Source organism: Galleria mellonella, unplaced genomic scaffold, assembly GCF_026898425.1.
Source record: "Galleria mellonella isolate WM207_F2 unplaced genomic scaffold, CSIRO_AGI_GalMel_v1 utg19, whole genome shotgun sequence".
NCBI lineage: Eukaryota > Metazoa > Arthropoda > Insecta > Lepidoptera > Pyralidae > Galleria > Galleria mellonella.
Genome location: NW_026442028.1, coordinates 3,538,084 through 3,560,613, shown reverse-complemented (window position 1 = coordinate 3,560,613; position 22,530 = coordinate 3,538,084). Strand labels below are relative to the sequence as shown.

General features: G+C 33.2%; 2 protein-coding genes across 7 annotated transcripts in view; one reads left to right on the top strand and one right to left on the bottom strand.

Moving 5' to 3' along the window:
- Positions 1 to 357: 357 nt before the first annotated feature.
- Positions 358 to 8,412, top strand: LOC113519977 (mucolipin-3-like). The gene is made up of 2 exons (XM_026905236.3): positions 358 to 569; positions 672 to 8,412. The coding sequence occupies exons 1-2, from the start codon at positions 520 to 522 to the stop codon at positions 2,500 to 2,502; spliced, it is 1,881 nt and encodes a 626-aa protein (XP_026761037.1). The 5' UTR covers positions 358 to 519; the 3' UTR covers positions 2,503 to 8,412.
- A 2,516-nt stretch (positions 8,413 to 10,928) lies between these two features.
- The window catches only part of LOC113519961 (facilitated trehalose transporter Tret1), a 67,153-nt gene continuing 55,551 nt past the window's right edge, over positions 10,929 to 22,530 (bottom strand). For 4 of the 6 annotated variants that reach the window (XM_052894051.1, XM_052894048.1, XM_052894050.1 and 1 more), the window contains exons 2-3: positions 13,654 to 13,765; positions 10,929 to 13,090 (exon numbers count right to left, since the gene is read on the bottom strand). In XM_052894051.1, coding sequence (XP_052750011.1) covers positions 11,727 to 13,090; positions 13,654 to 13,765 — 1,476 coding nt within the window. In that variant the 3' untranslated portion in view covers positions 10,929 to 11,726. The other 2 variants (XM_052894049.1, XM_052894054.1) reach the window with 2 other exon arrangements.

The following is a 22,530-nucleotide window of genomic DNA, read 5'->3' as shown; positions in this document are numbered from 1 at the left end:
CAATTAGAGAGAAATAAAATAGAAAAGTTTGAAAATATAGTTAAACTTGAGCAAGCTACTCCTTGAAACTAATTTTGGAGTTTTTTCCTGAATAGTAATAATGTAGTATAACGTACTTAGCAAGCCTCTAATACGTTATACTGTCTATGGGCCTGTATCAATTAGAATAGTTACTTTTCATATTAAACAAAATATGAAGTTAATGCTTGCTGGCTATAAATAATGTAGTAAATGCTTTGGACGTGCAACAATACTAAGTATCTATTTTTTAACCACTGACGGAGGTCTTAAATAAACTGACATTTAATTTATATCATTTTCAGATGTCATTGTCAATTATGTTTATGTCATTATTTGTTTCTTTTTTCATTTTACCTTATCATTGATAGTTGTTATGACAAAAAAAGTCCTTTTCATTGGAATTTATTAAAAATGTTTTGTTATACAAACCGACACATATATATAGTTCCTATTTGATTATTAATTGATTTAGTGTACATGATGCCATTTGATTTATAAATGCGCTTTTGTGGATCACCATTAAACTACTGGGGTGTTAAATATTTACGGTATCTATTTACTATTACGAAGATTACGTACATAACACATATTTAATTTGTTCTCAACGCCGAACAAATAAAGTGACAGTAATTTCATTTATGTATCACCAGGTTATTTTGTACAATCGAACTGAATTCGGAGAATCTAGTTATGGAGAACATAACGTCTCCAGACACACGTTCAGTGGAAACGGAACAAAGGGCGGAAGGACTCAACCATGAAAGCGACAATCAAGGTTTTTCCTCATCGAACGCTTCTATCGCTGCGCTGAGTCACATGGAAGAGAAAATGCGAAGGAAACTACAGTTTTTCTTCATGAACCCGATCGAGAAGTGGAAGGCTAAACGAAAATTCCCTTATAAATTTGTCGTACAAGTAATCAAAATAGTGTTAGTTACATTCCAACTATGTTTATTCGCCCACAACAGGTACAATCATGTTAATTACACATGGGATAATCGGATCAGTTTTTCTCACCTATTTCTACTCGGTTGGGACTCGACGCGAGAGATTAATGCCTATCCTCCCGGCGCAGGTCCTTTAGCTATTTACAAACAAGATGAATTCTACAATACCTTGGACTATGCTATGGCTGGATATTCTAATTTGAGTAATGCAATAGGTGCTTATTCATACAACAATGAAAAAAATATGAAAGTAGACCCTGTTTTCTGTCAATACAACTACAAAGAAGGTATAATTAATGGTTTCAACGAGAGCTATGTGTTCAATTCTGAAATTGTGGAGACATGTGTCAATTTCACCAGTAATGGTAATGAAACATTTTCATCCCAGTCATTCCTATCAAATTCAGGTATCAATATTAATTTTGCAGCTTTAGTTAGAGCAAAACTTATATTTTCTATAAACACTATAAATTTTAGGGCAGCAGGTCCGATAACACCTCCCGATTGCTACAGGTTCGAAGTCCAGATAGTGTTTGACAATGAGGACCATGATGGTCAAATGTCGCTGGTTCTGGAAGCTGATCCGTACAAGGTGATCTGTAAAGGTGACACAGATTATGTCACAGATAACAAAATTGATCAAGTTCTGAGAAGTATACTCAACATACTCGTGATAATGATATGTGCTGCATCATTCATTCTATGCAGCAGAGCTATATACAGAGCTCAGTTACTGAAAGAGCTAACAGTCCAGTTCTTCAGTCACACCTACAACAAAGAACTAAGTTTGGATGGTCGGCTAGAGTTCCTCAATGTATGGTACATTATGATCATAATCAACGACATGTTGATCATAATGGGATCGGCCATTAAGGAACAGATTGAAAGGAACCAATTCACAAATGATCAATGGAATGTTTGCTCCCTATTCTTAGGAACTGGCAACCTTCTAGTCTGGTTTGGTGTTTTGAGATACTTGGGTTTCTTCAAAACGTACAATGTTGTCATACTCACATTGAAAAAAGCAGCTCCTAAAATATTCCGTTTTTTGATTTGTGCTCTATTGTTATATGCTGGGTTCACGTTTTGTGGCTGGCTTATATTAGGTCCTTATCATATGAAGTTCAGATCTCTTGCCACCACCTCCGAATGTTTGTTCTCTCTCATAAACGGCGACGATATGTTTGCAACATTCTCTATAATGTCAAAAAAATCACCAATGCTCTGGTGGTTCAGTCGTGTATATTTATACTCATTTATAAGCTTGTACATTTATGTTGTCCTCAGTTTGTTTATATCAGTTATTATGGATGCTTATGATACAATTAAGCAGTATTATATTGATGGATTCCCTAAAAGTGATTTACAGCAATTCATCGGTGAAACCAGTGTTGAGGAGGTGTCCTCTGGCCTCTACAGAACCCAGAGTTCGTCATCGTTGAATGCGGTTATGAACTCTTTGTTCTGTTGCAATTTTTACCGCAGTGCCTACTCTAAAATAGGAGGTGGAACATCTACTCAGAATTTGGTGTGAGCTCTACATTACCTATTAGTTTTTTTTTAATAGAAATATAGATGCTACTGTTGTCCACAAATGATAAAATTAATTGCTCTTATCTATAAAGTGTTTACCTCTGCATAATTGTATGAAGTTTGTCTTTATAATGTTATTTGGGTTGGTTATTGTTATCATTGTTGATAAATAGTTCAGTGCATATGCGTATTACATATTTATTTGTATATGTATATATAAAAAAAATATGTAATATTAAAATTTGTCTATGTTGATCTAACCTGGCTTTTTTGTATCTGGCATAAATAAACAATATTATTTGAAATTAGGTATTTGAAATAGACAAACTAGTCATACTAAACAATGTTTTATTTCTTATTTATTGTTATTTTTTTATGCACTGTTTGTATCAGATACTATACTGAGATGTTTAACAAATATTCCAACTATAAGAAATAGATTATTTGCTGTAATAATTATTAAGAAAAATCTGTTCAATGTTATCACAATATATCGCCTTACTTTAACACCTTATTGCTCTTTTAGTCCATGTACCTATCGTTTTTTTTTTTTTATAATTATCGGCCCGTCCCGGGTGTCGCAGGGGTGGACATTTTTACAACAATTTAAAAAGTGGCTATTGTGACATAACGATAATAGTTGGACATATAGTATCGCGAAGTTTTTTTGTAGTTATTGATATTTTCTTCAATATTGTAGACATACTTTTGTTCTATCAGCAATAGTTTCCGCAGCGCACGCGACTAAAGATATTTTATAGTATTTTTTTACACCTTGAGTTACGTTACTAAAATTTTAATAAGGATCCCTAATCTTTTCTAGCAATAAATATAGCCTATGTTACTCAGGGTGAATGTAGCTTTCTAATGGTGAAAACATTTTTGAAATCGGCAATGTAGTTTTTGAGTTTACTCATTACAAACATACATACACACAAAAATACAAATGTTTCCTCTTTACAATATTAGTGTAGATGTAGATTAGATTTCTGTACAATAAATAGATTTGTGTATTCATTTGTGATATAACATTGTAACTGTAAATGTTGTGAAAGAAATTAGCTTGTATATATATATATATATATATATATATATATTGTAAATATAGAGTTGGAATTTCAAAGATTGTTCATTTAGATATTTGAAGTAATGTGTATATAAGGTAAATTGTTGTACATAGGTACTTATTCATTTGTAAATCTAGTTTCAATTTAATTTGATTATAAGTTATTGTGTTTACATATTTTAAACCTGTACAGATTTTATCAATCTCATAGTTTCGCCTATTTCTTTAATATCTAGAGTTGCTATTTTTTTTTTAATATATTTAGTCTTATTTAAAAAAAAATGTAATTTTTATGACAATGGTGGATATGAAATTTCTTTATTCTAATTAAAAGCAGATAAAGTGCTAAAATAATTTGTACTTATCTTCCTTGCTCAGGTAATTAAAAATATTATTTACAAATAGATTTTAGATGCAAAAATAGTATTTTAGTGTGTATTCTATAAAGTTTTACGTCAGTACAGTACTTTATTGAAATATATGTAGTATTTATTATAAAACTAGAAGGCATCTACGATTGGCAACTCTAGATTACATTAGATGTACCTACTTCCTCGTAATAATGAATTTCCGCAATAACCAAGTTTCTTATTTAAAAATAAGCATGTTAGACATTTTAATTAACATCTAATTGTATTTATAAAACAATATTTCAAACAGTTAAAAAAATGTAATATTCTATGTGATTTATTCCACAAATTATAAAAAAAAAATACTGTGTATAGATTGTCTACGATAACATGGCACGCCTCTCCAAAATCTAGACTAAAATATGTGTGTACAATTATTTATAAGGTTTCGACTAAAAAATACAATACTCTCTGGTCGGACCGCCACTGAAGACGTTTCCTCACAAACACAAATAGAGCACCACGTTTGTATATGGGCGCACACATTGAAATAAGTTGGACGGACGTGTCCTGGTATCATAGACAAGCTATATATTTTACTATAGTATTATAATTTTAGGCTATGGTGGCCCTTATTACTAGCAATTCAGTGTAAACACCAGTGATTCAACGCCTTTGGCATGTCTTAAAGATTACATGTCAGTTAAGTTTCTCCTTATACTGTGCTATCAGGCTAACCGTATGCCACCCTATATGTATAAAACGAGCGATGTAAAGTTAATACTTGTCTTGAAAGCAAGGTGCAATATCCTGTACAACATACAATAAATTTATTTTTATATTGTTATTTGTTTTGTTTCGTAATAAATTACCATTACATACAATTGTTGCCAGAGGAAGACTGTACAGCAAGCAGTCTGGGTGCCCTTAACCACTCATCTTGGGGGGAAAGAGATTGTTAGTAATGAAGATTTGATAAACCCCATTGCTAGCAATACGCCTTATCAGGTCGACCTCCACGCGTTTCCCCTAGAAACCTAGAAACGCAGGCGGGGTTACCATTCCGTTTTCATGCACCAAAAAAAGAAACTGGAACACAGATATGGAAAGACAACTGCTTCACGGTAGAAAAACGAGTGGTTTTTTTAAAAGGATGGTGACGAAATGGTAACCCCGCCTGCGCTGTGATATATTCTGACGGGGCATCAGTGAGATATGCCAGGTGACGATGAAAAGGCAGGTCAATTAGCCCGTAGTGATAAATACATATGTAATTCAGCACTATGGTTTCCAGGTGGGACAACTGGAAGTCGACCTGACAGGGTGTATTGTTAACAATGAGGTAGTTAAATCCCATTACGGACAATCCCTTTCCCCCTTCCGTTTGTGGTAGGCCTTGATGGTCCCATTTAAATTTTTTAACAATTACAGCTGCCGTTACTGATTTTTTTATGGGACTTAGAATGGGAAACAAAGTGACGGCCCACCTAATGGAAAGTGGTAACCGTCGCCTATAGACATGAGCAGTACCATGGACACAACAGAGTATACTGTTTCGTCCATGATACCCCCCATGCGTTGCCATTCCTGAGGACTCAGGTGTTATTCCTCTGTACTGTGTAATTTTTTATACACTCAACATACGGTAGATTAACGTACCTAACGTGACATGATATTGGTGTCAATATTTGATATCAAACATAAGGCCAACGTATCATAATGCACCACGTGCAGTAATACGATACATTTGGCATTGGAATATTTGAGTTCAATGTAACCACAATGCAATAATAGATCGCCCACTTCACTTTTTAATTATTATTTACCTAATTCAAAACTATATTGAAAATTTATGTTTTCTAGTCTATGGATTACGTGGGTGTCCTAGTGTATTTTGTGATGGACATGGTGCAGTTTTTGGACGAAAGAGGGGCAGTTATTAGTTACGAGAACTAACGGCCTCATTGCTTTTTGACGGATGAAAATAGGTTAAGCACGCATGTGCTATCGGTATATGCTGGCGGGGCACCAGGGCGGTGACAGGTAAGGACGAAAGCAGGTCAGATGGCTCGTCGTGATCATGTCCTGACGAATTCAAATGTCCCATCGATATTGATGAATGTTGTGTCAGTCGATACATTATAATCATATTTTATCCTTAATTGGGTTCTAAACTTTTCCCCATTAGATATAATGGATAGATAATTATTTTTTCTAGTAACAATGGCGAAAATATTTTATAAATAGTAATGGAAAGTAGTAGCTCGAAAAATCGACAACCAATGTGAAAGAAATGTTCTTGAGTGACGACCCCGTACGGGAAAATGCAGTGTAGGACGTTCCCAGACTAAATAGAGTGTTGATCTCAAATACATTGTAGGGAGTCAGTGAATGCAGGTGGCCCAGACCGTTCCTTATGGCAATCTATGAGGGAGGTTTATGTCCAGCAGTGGACGGGTAATGCCTGAAATGATGATGATGAATGGAAAGTAATACCGCCTACGCTATTGGTATGCGTTAACAGAGTATTAGTGAAGGATATCAGTGATTGGTGAAGATGAAGCCAGATCAGCAGGTCCACTTACGAATCTAATATTAATATGAATCCAATCCATTGCCAATGACAATTTTGTATTGTACGCATGAAACAAAAATTCGGTGTATCTATCAGAACAATATGAAACCATTCACTGCTATTGCAATTCGGGGGGAAAAAGATTGTTAGCAATGGAGTTTGACAGCCCCATTGCTAGCAATATACCTTATTAGGTCGCCCTCCACGTGGTTCCCCCTGAAAAACCATCGTGAACAATTCTTATTAAATTTGTCACGATGGGCTAACTGACCAACTTCATCCTCACCTATCATTCTTCACTGGTGCCCCGCCGGTGTATATCGATAGCGCGGGTGGGGTTACCATTCCATTATCATCCATTAAAAAAAAAACTTGCAATTCGAAAATGCGGTGCGTCTCAATTCCTATCTATAGTGATTGATAAATAAGCCAGGAATTAACCAAAATGGTTTCCAGAGAGCACCGCGTGGAGATCTAGTTTCCATTCATTACCACATTGGCACTCTTCTTAGGGAATCTTTCATATGAGATACAAAATAAAAAAAACAAAATGATATAAAATTTTACATTTATTTATTAAATATAACATTAATCTATAGTAACAAATGTACAAATTTAACAGATTTCATCGCGTAAGTTTAAACGGATGATTCGTGTCCAGTCAGTACCATCTTTCTACATAATTTTCGATCTACTGTTTATACATTAAAACTTTATTTGACAATATTCTGAAATATCTATAATTATGTTCCGCGCGTTGTATATTCAGATTTTCTTTTATTTTTTTTTTTTTACTTGTTATTTTTTATGCAACTTAGAATGGTAAATAAGCTGACGCCGTGGGACTGAATGGGACAGAGGTGCCCAAGCAAACGACTTATGTACAATACTCCCCTGGTATTATTATTATTTATTTAATATTCATAATTGATACGTTTACAAAACATTAAATCCGTATGCAATATATTTTTTTTATTTCTATAATATAGTTTCTATATTTCTAGGTGGATTGACTTTTATCATGCTATAACGCCAATGAGTAAAGTAAACCTAGGGTTGTAACGCGCACTCATATAGGTATACCAGTTGATCCGACAAATGTCTTTTTGCCCCATAACGCCAGCGTTCGGGTCCAATTTTTGTTATTGGGATAAATACACGAAACATAGGACTATCACTCAAGTAGTAGCAAGCAATACACATTTATCAAATCTCATTAAATTCGATTAAACAATTTCGGAGATCAGCGTAAACGAACATAGTGACACGTGCTTTATTATATTACAGTTTTTCAAGAACAGAATTTTAAAGTTAATGAGAGCATAGAATTAAACTTTAGCGGGGGAACAATGTTAAGTTTTTATTGGATATTCATTTGTTTTTACCATATCTTCCATAGATCTAGAACTAGCCTTGTGTTGCCACGATATGGTATCTCTTATTTTTGGCACACAATGATACCATTTTCCTGATGTTCACATTGAGACATCTTGTGATATGAGAAATATAGAACATCAGCAGGTACCGGCATAGAATAGGCCACCCCTTCCTTTCTCGTGGCTGTTGTAAGAGGCGATTAAGGGAGCTTATGGTGGAGGGATGGGCAGCAGTGTTCCTTTTAAAACGTCACCAAAACTCAAATTGCGGTTGCCAACCCGCTCGCCAAACGTGGCAACTACTAGCAAAACCCCTCTTATGGGGTAGGCTATGTTTAGCAGTAGACAATTAATGGCTGATACAACAAATACAGAACACCCAACCGGGAACTAACTTTCAGAGTTCATTTCTTTCTAACACGACCCCAAATGTTCTTTCTATAAAAAACCCGGGATCTTAACCCTTCTTTGCATGATATTTTTTATTGGTGAAATAAATCACGGTGATATAATTCATGTTCAAAATTAAAAGAAAAATGGTTAAGACAGCTATGTTTTTTTTTCTGCAATGAATATTAAAAAGGTATCCAGACACGATCAACTTAATATATATATATATATATATATATATATATATATATATATATATATATATATATATATATGTATGTATATATACATACATATATATATATATATATATGTATATATACATATATATATATATATATATATATATATATATATATATATATATGCATTCACAAAATTTATCACTCAGTGTTATGGTGAAAATTTCCACCAATATGCAAAGAAGGATTAATTACGCTATATATATATATATATATATATATATATATATATATATATATATATATATATATATATCTATGATAATGAATCTATATATCTATTTATATATCTAAAATAGAACACTTTTAGATGACGTAATAAAATGAAACATGTATCAAATTATAAGTTAAGAATTTCAGAAATACAAATGAAAATCACATCGCAATTTGATGCAGTAGTTACTGCGTGACGCCGTAATAAAAAGACAGAGAGAAAATTTCTAAAAATTATTATTTCGACTTCTATTGGTCTTATAAACTCTCATATTAATTTTTCTTAAATATTTTACCCATGCACAGACATCATTTAGTGGCAATTAGTAAGATACCCTGTTTTATTCTGTTCCCTTTTTGAATTTAGTTTTTTTTTATACAACTTAGAATGGCAAACAAGCTGACGGCCCACCTGATGGAAAGTGGTAACCGTCGCCTATAGACATGAGCAGTACCATGGACATAACAGAGTATACTGTTACGCCCATGATACCCCCCATGCGTAGCCATTCCTAAGGACTCAGGTGCTATTCCTCTGTACCTTGTAAATTCACGCCATATCCCATCCTTCAAACCGAAACACGGCCATGCAAACACAATTGCTTTACGGTAAAAACACGAATGGGACAGAGGTGCCCAAGCAATCGACTTATATAAATGTGGGGATGCCAAATTTGATTGGTCACTTATATTTACTATTTATGGTGACTTATTCTTATTAACTCATTAACTAAACTCACATTATGATTGTCATCCGTCATCACTATATAGTTAAATCGGAACATAGTTACTTAAGGAACATTAAAAATATTTACAATTGTATAGAATAAAATCAGAAGTAAGCATAATTCTAAAGGAGTGTTCTACCATAAAAGAAAACATTAAAAAACCATAGAGAACAAACAACAAAAAAAAATACAGTTTCAATAATACCTTTATAGCTGTATGCAACGTGTTGATATGGCGTCTTCTAATTTTTTTTTAGTTTTTTCGGGAACAATCTTCTGTCTAACTGCTAGAACACTCCTTTAAAAGCATGCAAACGATCTTAATTTCACCATGTATATAAGTGCTTATGTAATTAGACATATAAAACACGAAGGAAAATAAAAAAGTTACTGGCCTAACATTATGGCAAGTGGCAACTGAATTGGCAAGTTACTTAAATTTATCACATAGAGCATAAAAATACGGTAAAATTGTGCATTTTTTTTTTATTTCTGAAAATCTGAAGACAATGCCAAGGTAAAAAGCGGAGGACGGGTGAGCGGAATTCGAGCGGAGCTTTGCAAAGGCATGTCAGAGTGCACTTGTAGACCTTTTATAAGGGACCAGGCCCTATGGAAAATATAACAGTAACTATAACATTAGGCAATAGTACAACGAAGATGGCAATGTATACTGTGTCGCCCAATGAAAGGTGTCATGTGTGATATGACACGCATCCAAAGGATGATCATGCCTTGTACTTTGCTCTATGCGACTTAAATATAGGTACAATGCTAGTACATTTTATATGTAGGTATCTGACACATCAATTTCGGCAGGTTTAAATTGCTAATAAAATTTAATTACTACCAATAACACAACAATATTTACATATGAAAAAGTGTTACGGTTGCCAAATACTAGATGACATAACGTTTACCCTTAGAAAAAGTAAGCAAAATTATAAATATTGAACCACTATAACAAATACTTACAATATCATATACAATAATTTAAAATTAATTTTTAATGCTCATATAAAAGTCATTAGATTGTAGCTTATCCCGAGAATACATAAATTCATTAAACATTTATTATACCTAATCATACATTAGTTCATTCCTCACTTTTATCGATTAGTGATTACTCAAAGTTTTTCTGTTACATAACAGAATAAATATGAATTAGTTATTTTACAGTTGCATTATCTATTGTCACAAAAACATTTTATGACAGTTAATCTTTTAAATATACAAATAAATAAACCTCTATAATCATTCTGGTCTTAAAAGTGGAGGAATACAATTTTTCTGGATATTATATATATATATGTATATATATATATATATATATATATATATATATATATATATATATGTGTATATATATATGTATATATATATATATATATATATATATATATATATATATATATGTGTGTGTGTGTGTATATACTACTATATATATATATATATATATATATATATATATATATATATATATATATATCTTCACATATATGCCATATGATCAGCTGTTAAAAATATAAAAATTACAATTTCAATTCCCAATTGTATATAAAAAATTTATGGCATTTTAGAGAAGAACACTAGAATTATCGTCACGCTAGCTCCTTTACGGAGTAGATAGAAAGTGTCAAGAGCTAAAGGACTTTATTCTTAAAATAAATCTCTCACTGCGTTCACTTTTATAATGCATTCCTGGGATAACTTGACTCTTAGAGTAAAAAATCTACCTGAACATGATAGGTCAGTCAAGCTCCCTCTCGGTACCGGCAATCTTTCACACTAAAACAATATACACATTTAGTTCAATCCTACAATGTCATCATCGTATTCACAAATTTTATGGGTTAATTTCGGATAATGACATTTTAGAATTGGACCGACACTAATGTCATATAGTTTTAATAATTATAAAATAGTCTGATGATATGAATTTCTTACTTCAATAATACCATTGACAATTAAAATTCGAATTTTAAATAAAGCTTTAACTTTTAAACTTAGAACTTAATTCCAAAATGAGCTGCCTGCACTTCCTGGTCACTCTGACACCAATAAATTAACAACGATTATATTATTATTAAATAAATACATTTAACCCTACAACGTCACAAGTTTCTCTTAGTAATAACGTATATCGAAAATTCTTTGGTATTTGTACAAATCAATCGATATATTGCTTACGACGTGCATACGTTTATGACACCAAAGAATCTAATCGACACAGGTAAGTCTTAGTACAAAAATACTATGTAAATTCGTCAGTCTGTTGTCATTGTTTATTTCTTATTGATCTCGACATTTCTTTGTTGGGGCTCTTCTCCTAGCATTAATTGGATCTCGGCTATGCTCTTTCCCTTTGTCTCTGGGACTATGAAGAATATGAAAATAAATCCAATCACCATAATGCCCGCGAAGAGCCAGAACACTTGACCTGAACCGATAGCGAAGTTCAATGAGTTAAATGTGCTCGTTACCGTGAAACTGAGGAGCCAGTTCAGAGTACCAGCAGTGGAGCCGACGAACGCCTTTATATCTATCATGCACAGATCTCCCGCCATCATCCAGGGTATGGGCCCGAAGCCGAGTGAAAACGCGATGATGAACAGCGACAGAGACAGAAGCGGCAACCACGACATCGATTGAACGATCGAAGAATCCGCACCGTGTTGGTCTTGTAGGAAGAAGAAGACGCCCAAAGCAGTCGAGCATAAGCACATAACTAAGGCAGACAACAGAAGCAGAATCCGCCTGCCCAGTTTATCGACGACCAAGCTAGAAATGAACGTGGCCACTACTTGTATGACACCTATGATTATTGAAGATATTGCGCTTGATATAGATGCGCCGGCCGACGCGAAGATCGCCGAAGAATTAAAGATGACTGCATTAATACCCGACAGTTGTTGGAACAACATTAGAGCATAGCAAATAAAGATTGCTTTTAGAGCAGACTTCTTTGTGATAGCGGACCTGAAGGAGACCTGGTTGTTTCGCGATTCTTCGGCTTTCAGTTTCAACCCATTCAATTCAGTGTCGACATCGTATCCACTTCCTCGTAACTTGATCAGTGCTTCCCTGGCTGCGTCGTTTTGTCCCTTTACAACCAAGTAGTTCGGACTTTCCGGCATAAAGAAGAATATAATACCAAATATAATAGGTATTATTGTACATAGAATGTTGAACGCGAGCACCGAAGTGTAACTTCCGACAGCGTAAGCGAATAGAATACCAATCGTAATCATCAGTTGGAAATAGCTGCCTAAGGTGCCTCGTATCGAGTCTTGGGCTATCTCGCTGGTGTAGGCTGGTGCTGTGACGCAGAAGGCTCCTCCGGCGACGCCCGTTATAAACCTGCCGACCATTAGCATGCCGACGTTCGTTGCGAAGGTAATCAGGAGCCAGCCTAACGTGAAAGGCACCACGAGAAACAACATAGTTTTCTTTCGGCCTATAGCGTCCATAATTAGACCGATGGGGAAACAAACTGCAGCAGCTCCGAGGTTGATGAGCGATGAGACCCAATCGCCTTGTGCTTCGGTGACTGGGAAGTTGTAATCGGTGCTGTTAGGCTGAACAATTTTGTAGACGACTGGCGAAGACCATCCGAGCATAGAACCGGCCGCGAGTGCTCCAAGCGTAGCTGGAATCGAAATAATGACAAATTATTATTGTTTAAATAAACATATTTAACAGATGAGTGAGTTTTCATAGAAAACTGTCAAGTGGATAAATTGTAAATATGAATTCTTCTGAAATATCAGATTCTCCTTTTGGATGAATGAACATTAAAGTAGAATGTAATTTGGCAGATATGTATAAGACACAGTATTTTAATACAACAGTACAATAGTGTTATAAAATAAGGTATCATGATGCCAGTATGTAGATGACGAATGTAATAAGAATTGTAAGTACTTCCACATTTATGATCGTAATTATCCTTTGTATAGTGTGTACATGTATTCAAGACTTAATTACTACATAATGTTGACTTGTTTTCACATAAATAATTATTTCTTAGTTAGATATATAATTATTGAATCAATATGTATAACTTGCATGTAATTATTACTGCAAATATCTTGAAAATTTTAAAACAAAGATAGATAAATCATATGTTTAAAAAATAAACTAAATAAAAAATAAACCCTGGACAAACTAACTGCAAAAAGACCTACCTGAAAGAGCTGCAAAAAGACCTACCTGAAAGAGCTGCAATGTATTGTGGCAATTTCCGTCCAGAATCACCTCTCGACCCCACTAGCTCCGTCTGGGAGACACCGACCTCTGCCATAGTGCCGTTTCCGTCCGCAGGCTGGAAATAAATATAATAGATTAATTTACATTATTTAGACAGAACTAGATACTTCCACTATATTTATGTATAGTAAAATATTGCCTTATGGATCAGAGAAAAATGGATATAAATCTAAAAATATAACTGAGAACACCCACCCACACAATCTAATACACCTATAAAATATATGGAATTATCTTTTTCATTCTTTAAAATAATAAAAAAAAACTTACTTCAGTTGTGGCAAAACCAGTTATTTTGATGTTAAAATGAATCTACTGAACTGGTTTGGATAAAATTTCTATGGGACCAATCTGTAAATATATCCTTTCAGATAATCATCATCATTATTTCAACCATTATCTGTCCATTGTTGGACATAGGCCGCCTGCTTAGACTGCTATAAGGAATTGTCTTGTGCGACCCGCATCCATTGACTCCCTGCAATGTATTTGATGTTGTCACTCCATCTAGGGGAGAGTCATCCTCGCAGAGGTATGAGATAATAAACATAAAATATAAATACAAAGAAACAGAGAACCTCTTTCTTTTTTAAGTTGGTTGAAAAAGGATTCAATATATTATTTAAATAATAATGTAATTCAAAGCAATACTTGGTTAGTGAGTAACATATTCAATTCTGATTCATAAAACAGTCATCAGATGTTATAATGATTGTTATTTTAATTACAATATTCGCTTAGTAATTGAATACCCATTCCTAGCTTTAACACAGTGTCCTTTTGTTGAGGTTTTATTTAATTTATATACCTCACTTATGTAATAACATTGTAACTGGACAATGTTAATGAATAAGAGATATTTAAGAAAAATTTATGAGTAGGGTTCCAGTAGTAGTAATAAAAACCAAAACAATTTTTTTTTTTCTGTCTTATGATCTTTATATATCATAACTAAAATTCATTCATTTGTCATGCAAAAACTACTGTATCAAATTGAATATGGTTACACAATAGTATTTATAAAAATTTAACTTAAAAACTTGTGTATGTACCATGACATACCATCTAGATCTACTTAATTGGTTTTCCTACTTTTGAAAGTCAAGCATACGAGAAGTAGCAGGTAAAAAGATAGTTCAAAATATTTTTCCTTTCATCATAATATATATTAGGAAAAATATAGTTTATTTCGGCATTATTTTCTTCTTACTTAATGAAACCCTTCTAAACATATTGTAACAATTTCTTTTAGAGATCATTTTGTTTTTATTATTTACCTACTAGAAGTTATAAATACCTCATTTTGGATTTCTCTACTAGGTCCGGGTGTAGAAAGTAAGGGCTCGCGCTCTGGATTACTCCCAGAGCGATTTCGCCTAAATATTGAGCTCCTCATTGTAGATTTGAAACACGACAAAAAACTCAACAATTCACAATTGCAGTTGTAAAAATAAACAACACTAATGTAAAACACAAATAGCTGTCAACCAATAATATAGCAATATATGCTTTTAAATAAATATAGCCTTATAATCGAAAATAAAAACTACATAATTTTATTTAATTTAAAACTAAACAAAATATGATAATAACAATAACAACACGTCACAAATAAAACAAAATAATGACGTGAGAAAGACAAAATCCAAATGTCAATGTCATTATGTCATTTTCAAAAATTGTCAAAACGAGATTAAAAATAATACTCTTTCTACGACCTTGTATAGTTCGTTCTATTTTTTATCTGTAAGTGCAAATAAAATAGATAAAAGACTAAAACAAAGCGATAACTTATCAGTTTTGATAACTGTACAATATATTATGAATGTTGGTTATCATAAAAGAAAATATTTTCTTTTTACTGTTATTTTAATTTTGGCGCCTGATTATTATTTGATAAAATAATAAGATTCAGCTCTTCGAATTGCCTATTATAGACAACAAGGCGTTTGATAGGTTTTCAAAAATAGGTTGGATATTTTATTTATAACTAATTGCTTCTTGATTGGCTCACATGCATATAAAAATTTTGGTGGTAAAAATAACTTACTCGTGTAACAAATTTCATTCATGCCCGTTCAGGTATTTAAGCGTAATTAAGTAAGAGATATAAAAACATCCAAACATCTTTATAAAATTCCACATTTATAATACGAGTAGGACTACCGACTAGGTAGGATGTGTGTATATATCTACATAATTTACAGTTACGTATATGGCCGACACATATCCGAACATTAATTATGTAAGACTTTATAATTCACGTATTTATGTATGAGAAAGCTATATTTTACTCTATTAATCAGTAATTTATTTGCATAAACATAGGTTGTCACCTATATTATTAAACTGTATTCAGTTATAAATTAAATTTTGTATTTTATATAGAATGCTGTTTTGTCTAATATAGATGAGAAATATTATGGTGTGTGAGAAATGATGGAATGTCAATTATTATCCCTCAGAAGCAACAACAAAATAAAGTAACGCAAATCGGCGCTAAGGTCAAGTGTGCATTGCCACTTGAAATAATTTTCTGAAGGATACATGTGACAGGAACGAAAATCGCCATATGATTAGGAAAGTTGACCCCCAATTAAGGGGAAAAGGCGAGGCAGAAGAAGACCTTAAATATATAATTTGTTAAAAATGCTACTGATTGATTGAAGTGGACATCACCAATCATTCCATTCCTCCTATTTGTTAATTATAAAATCTAATATAATGAGCAACGCAGACACGTGGACATTGTACGTACTTGACATTGGCACAATGGATAATGTTTCGCGCTCTTGACTCTCAATTCTATTAACCGATCGCTGCGTATTGCACCTAACATATATTTAAAACTACGTTCATAAATATATACTTCTCTTGATCGTGTTATATAAATTACACGCAATCTGTATGATCTATGATATTAATTCCACGTGACAAACAAGCTGAGCAGAAAATTATTCTTCCTTTATGCAAATTGATGTAGTTAGTTACCTACTTTAATATTTACTTCAATTTTACGTTTTTATTCTAAAAGGTAAAAATGTACCTTTAAATTTCAACGCTGTATCTACGCTTTTTTCCTCACGAAAGTAAGACGATATTTGCAGCTTGCGGTCTATACTTTTTTTAGCCCACGCGTGGAGCTCGATCTGACAGATCTGTATTGCTAGCAATGGAAATTACTAACTTTTTCATTACTAACAATCCCTTCCCCCTGCGGTCAGTATTGAGTATTGGACGGACGTAATGGGGGCAACACCCAGGGACATGTAGAACCAAAGGGGACGCCGAGGTCCAAGAGGGGCGTCTGAGGGGAAAAGGGATTGTTAGTAATGGGACTAGCAACCTCATTGCTAGCAATATAATCTATCAGGTCAACTTTTATGCGGTTCCTCTTGGTAACCATCATGGTTAATTACTCGTATTGTTGAATTGGTTACGATGGGCTAAATAACCTGCTTCCATTCTCATCTACCTTCACTGGTGCTCCATCTGCATGTATCGATAGTGTAGGCAGGGTAACCACTCCATTATCTTTCATTTAAAAATAAAAGGGGCGCCAAGGTCTAAGAGAGTCGTTCTAGGAGTAAACAACACGGATCCTTGATGATTATTTTTAAATCTTGTTTATTGATAGCAAAATGTTTTGTAAAAACTTCCTTTTGATAATCGAACAAAAATTAGATAGATAGATCTATAAAACTTAGATGGAAAACTACCTATCTTTATATTAAATTGCTATGACAACTCACATAAAATTTACCTACATATCTTAGATATTTTAATATCTATGTATGTACTTAAATAGGTGTTATTATTGCTGATTAGTAAAATACCTATCTATAAACCCTATAATAAACAATTAAATTTTATCACAAAGGATTTTATTACACAGATAATGTCGATGACCTCTTAATATACATATGAATTTATTTTACAAGGTAACAATGTATACAAAGACATAGAATAGATACATATCGCAGCTTAGATAAAGTATATCATCGTGGCTTATCCGTTCACGCGCGAATTGTTTAAAATAAAAAATAATCAGTTATATCATACAGCACCATTTAGATCCAGACGAAGTAGAGATTGTATTTTATATACTAATTAACATGTCGATAGACTTTTTTAATTTTTTCGCTATCGATTTAGATTAATTGCTTATATAAAAATATACAGCCATGAAATACAGTCCCCTATATATGTGGCAAATGATTTGCATTTCGTTACTGCATACATGCGTGAGAAATAACAAGAGGTCTAATCTTGTTGTTTAGTTTTATCTTGAAAAAAAAATAAAAGTGACCGTCACAGTTTTCTTCTGAGGATCAACACGAGTATTATAAATCCAGCCAAATCGATTACATATTTAAAATATTAAAATTCGTTTTTAAAAATACATTGTCTATGGCTTCTACAGCTCATATCAATAATCACTTGTTTCATTATACGGTTAGAACGAAATCGTATGCGAGGTTTTGTTTTAATCATACAAAAATAAGTATGCATCGATTTGCAATTTCGCACATGACAAACGGACATATTTTCAAAACAATAATGTTTATTTTGGAAATATCTGCATAAATATTGTAGATTTATTTACAAATCTCGCTGTCTGCGAAAACATGCCTATATTGTCTGATTATACTTACAGCATTTTACACATTAATGATTAATGCTTAAAGTATTAATCACAGAATATATTAAGTTAGGTAGTAATTGATCTTATCTAATCGCACGCCACACGATCTCCAAAAAACAAACACAAAGTTGTCAAGAAGGCCGGCAGCACATCTGCAATGCCGTTGGTGTTGTGGGTGACCATAGGCGGCTGTAGTTACTTACCATCAGGTGAGCCACATGCTCGAATGCCCCCTGTGTTGTAAAAAAAAAAAACAAGCCGTCTGATGGCAAACGATCACTGTAGTTTACGGACGCCTGCAAAAAAAGGGGTGTCACACGCCGACTCTGATGGCAAACGATCACTGTAGTTTACGGACGCCTGCAATAAATACTAGGGGTGTCACGTGCACGTTGCCGACTCTAAAGAAACCTTAAGTGATATCCCAAAGTATTTGCCCTAGACGTTGCAATTTATTTTAACAACGATAACATATTATAATCTTGACAAGATAGTCACACGAGTGTAATATCCGGATGAGATCCGGATATAGACGTAAGCCATGACTCGTTGGCAATGTTTCGCGCTAAAATATCGAAGACCATGTAGATTTAACGATATTGCCCAGTCTTGTTTTATATTTAATTGAATTTTGTAATAAAGAATATGTAATTATATATTTAATTTATTATATTAATTATATTATGACATTTATATGCATGTAATATGTAGTCAATGTTGTGTACGCCTGCTATAGGTATGCATATCAGCGTGCTACACAAAAAAAATGTTATTTAATTTATGTATAATATGTATACTGTTGGTGTGCCTAGTTCAAAATAAATAAATAAATAAATATCATAAGAAATGGATGATACTGATATTGTATGTCTTATCTTATATATTACTGTTATGGATGCAGACAATTTCATAAAAAACAAGATAAATCTATCTCTGAATTCATCTGAAACACTTAATGCCCGAGATTTTTTACTGATATATGTTATTTTACGTAACCTTTTAGATATCGGTCGTGAGTAGCATGAAATATAATAATTAATGTACTATTTTTTTATTTTATTTTAAATTTAAGCATGTTTGACTATCATCTCATTTTAAGTGAGGCTGAGATCTAAACTGTTGCATGCAACCTCAAATAATGCCTTTACGCTTTAGTTCTGAAACTCCCCATGTTAAATTATTCTTATTTAATAATATTGTAAGTGTAAAAGTTTTGTATCATATTTTCTTTCGATCAATAAAGTCGAGTAAATAAAAAAAAAGTTATTTTGTTTGTTAACTCTTAGAACATTAACGATTGGACCGATTACTATGTATATACACACGTACTATACGGGAATATCATCAACATCAACATATCAGCCTTCAACTGTCTACTGTTTAACATAAGCCCCCAAGGGGGAGGCTTGGGGGGTTTTGCCAGTATTTGCCACGCTTGGCAGGTGGATTGGCAAACGCAGTTAAACTTGGAGACGTTTTAAGAGGGACGCTGCTGCCCATCCCTCGCCCTGCCTTAGTCGCCTCTTACGAAAGAAAGGGATGGCCTATTCTAAATCGGGGCCACAATATTTGAAATTGCCTACTTTTAATCTCGGACTGACTTTAATTCATGCAAAAAAAGTCGCGCATAAAGCAAGTGTTCAGACAATATTAATTGAGTACTTAGGATTCACATAGTAACTTGGCAACTGTATGTGTTTACTAACACATAGTACGAGAGGTTCCAACTTTTTTGAAATTTTTCTACCATATCTTTTTGGGAAAAAAAATATTAGTTTTGCTTATAAAACACTGTCTTAACAGTAAGTTAATGTTTGACTCCACCTGTATATTATATACCTGTGATAACATAAAACTTTAAGCCACTATATCTGGTCGACCTTTTTCATATCCGTTTCCGTACGGATGTTTTCGAGAACAAGTATTAATATCCGAGTTATATGAAGCGTTTAAAATGATTACTTTTTCTATTTTTTCTTTTTTTTTTTTTTGGTCATAATAATGACCGTTTTCAGTGACAGTTTAATAAGAACATTACTGCATGAATAAGACTTTAGTTCGTTAGCAAAGAACATTTCAAATAATTAGTCAGCGATATTGAAAATTGTTAAATTATTTTTGCAAATTCACAGATAAGTTATGAATGCTCTTATTAAAAAAGAAAAATTTTTTAAGAAAAATTTTCTCCTTTAAATCCGATGATTTTTCAACGTTCGATTTCACTAGAAGAAATATAGTCCAACCGCTTTCTATTCTCGTTTTACGCTTGACATAGATTGTACATCTAGCGATTCATAAATATTCATAATTTTTTTTTTCAATTACATTATGGCATATATTTTGTATTGGCAATTTTTGCTCTTCAGTATTGCAATGTATCTAAATTGATTACTACTTACCTACTAGTTATTTTTACCTTCGTGATATGTATATACAGGGATATTGAGGGATGTATAACAGCGTCCCTCTTATAACATCTTATAACATATTGTTTTAACAAATCATGTTATGTTGGTGCAATAAAGTGTTAAATAAATAAATAAATAAATAAACATCGCTAAAGTCTAACTGCGGTTGTCAACCCGCCTGCCTAGCGTGTTAAGTATTGGCAAAACCCCACAATAGGGGGAGATCTATGTTTTTTTTATGCAACTAAAAATGGCAAACAAGCTGACGGCCCACGTAATGGAAAGTGGTAATCGTCGCCTATAGCTATGAGCAGTACCATGGACATAACAGAGTATACTATTTCGCCCATGATACCCCTTATGCGTTGCCATTCCTCACAGGACTCAGGTGTTATTCCTCTGTACCGTGTAAATTCACTGCTATATCCCACCCTTCAAACCGAAATACAGTTATGCAAACACAATTGCTTCACGATAGAAACATTAATGGGAAAGAGGTGCCCAAGCAAACGACTTCTGTACAAAGTTTCCCTCTGTTGGTTCAGCAGTGGACAGTTAACCGCTAATATGGTATGATATGGACTCCAGTCAACATCGAGTTTGAGTGAAAACATGCCTTGCTAGAAATCGAAAAGTTTAAAATTTTGTTTTTGTGAAGAAGCAATATATTAATTTAATTTTTTTATACCACTGAGATGGCAAACAAGCATACGGCCCACCTGATGGTAAGCGGTTACCGTAGCCTATGAACGCCTGCAATACCAAAGGTATTACGCGTGCGTTGTCGATTAATTTCCTTATATAGGAAAATATCGTAAGTATATTGTAATGAAAACAGAAGTAGAAAATTACTTTTTACTTGGTTTATTTTCATTTCTTTATTATACTCGTACTAGGCTATTTTATTATTGCTCCATAAGTAATAAACTAAGATTTATCAACTTCTTGTTAACGGCTATTTTTATGGCAAACGAGAAATAATTTTAGTACTTCCAAGAAGAAAAGTAAGACAATATTGACTGGGATTTTTTTAGTATATTAAATAACAGCGCATATGATCTCAATCTCAACTGATCTTAACATACAGTACTACTAACATAGTATTATGGACGAGATATTGATACTAGCCCATTTTTTTTTTTCATGTGTGAAAATGGTATGGTAACCCCGCCTGCGCTAACGGGATACGCTGGCGGAGCACCAGTGAAGGGTGATAGATGAGAATGAAAACGGGCCAGTTAGCCCATCATGATGAATTCATCAGGAATTAACCACGATAGTTTCCAGGGGGAACTGCGAGGAGGTCGACCTGGTTGGGTATATTGCTAGCAATGGGATTCTCAGTCTCCATTACTAACAATCCCTTTCCCCCTACTTTGCCTATATTATCTGCTCATGTTTGTGTCCATATATCATAGAATCCCTCATACGTCTACAATAATTATAATCTAAAAAAAACAACTCAGTAAATGTATAAGATAGTCTATCTAACAAAGATATGAAGGTTGTGTCGCATTAAAACATAGTGGCAAAAGAAATAGCTAATTTAAAATATATATATATATATATATATATATATATATATATATATATATATATATATATATAAGAATTTATGATTTAGTTCTAGAAAAATCTATTTTAATCAGGACACAGGCAATACAGGAATAAACCCTACGAATCGTAAAAATCTAAATTAAACGAGGAAGGCTTATAAAAAAGTTAACGCGATCATAAAAGTTAATGTACGAAAAAAGGTTTTTATTT

Coding starts and splice junctions, on each gene's coding strand:
- LOC113519977 (XM_026905236.3), top strand. CDS start 520: ATGCGCTTTTGTGGATCACCATTAAACTACTGGGGTGTTAAATATTTA. Junction 570..671: donor TGGGGTGTTAAATATTTACG/GTATCTATTTAC, acceptor ATGTATCACCAG/GTTATTTTGTACAATCGAAC.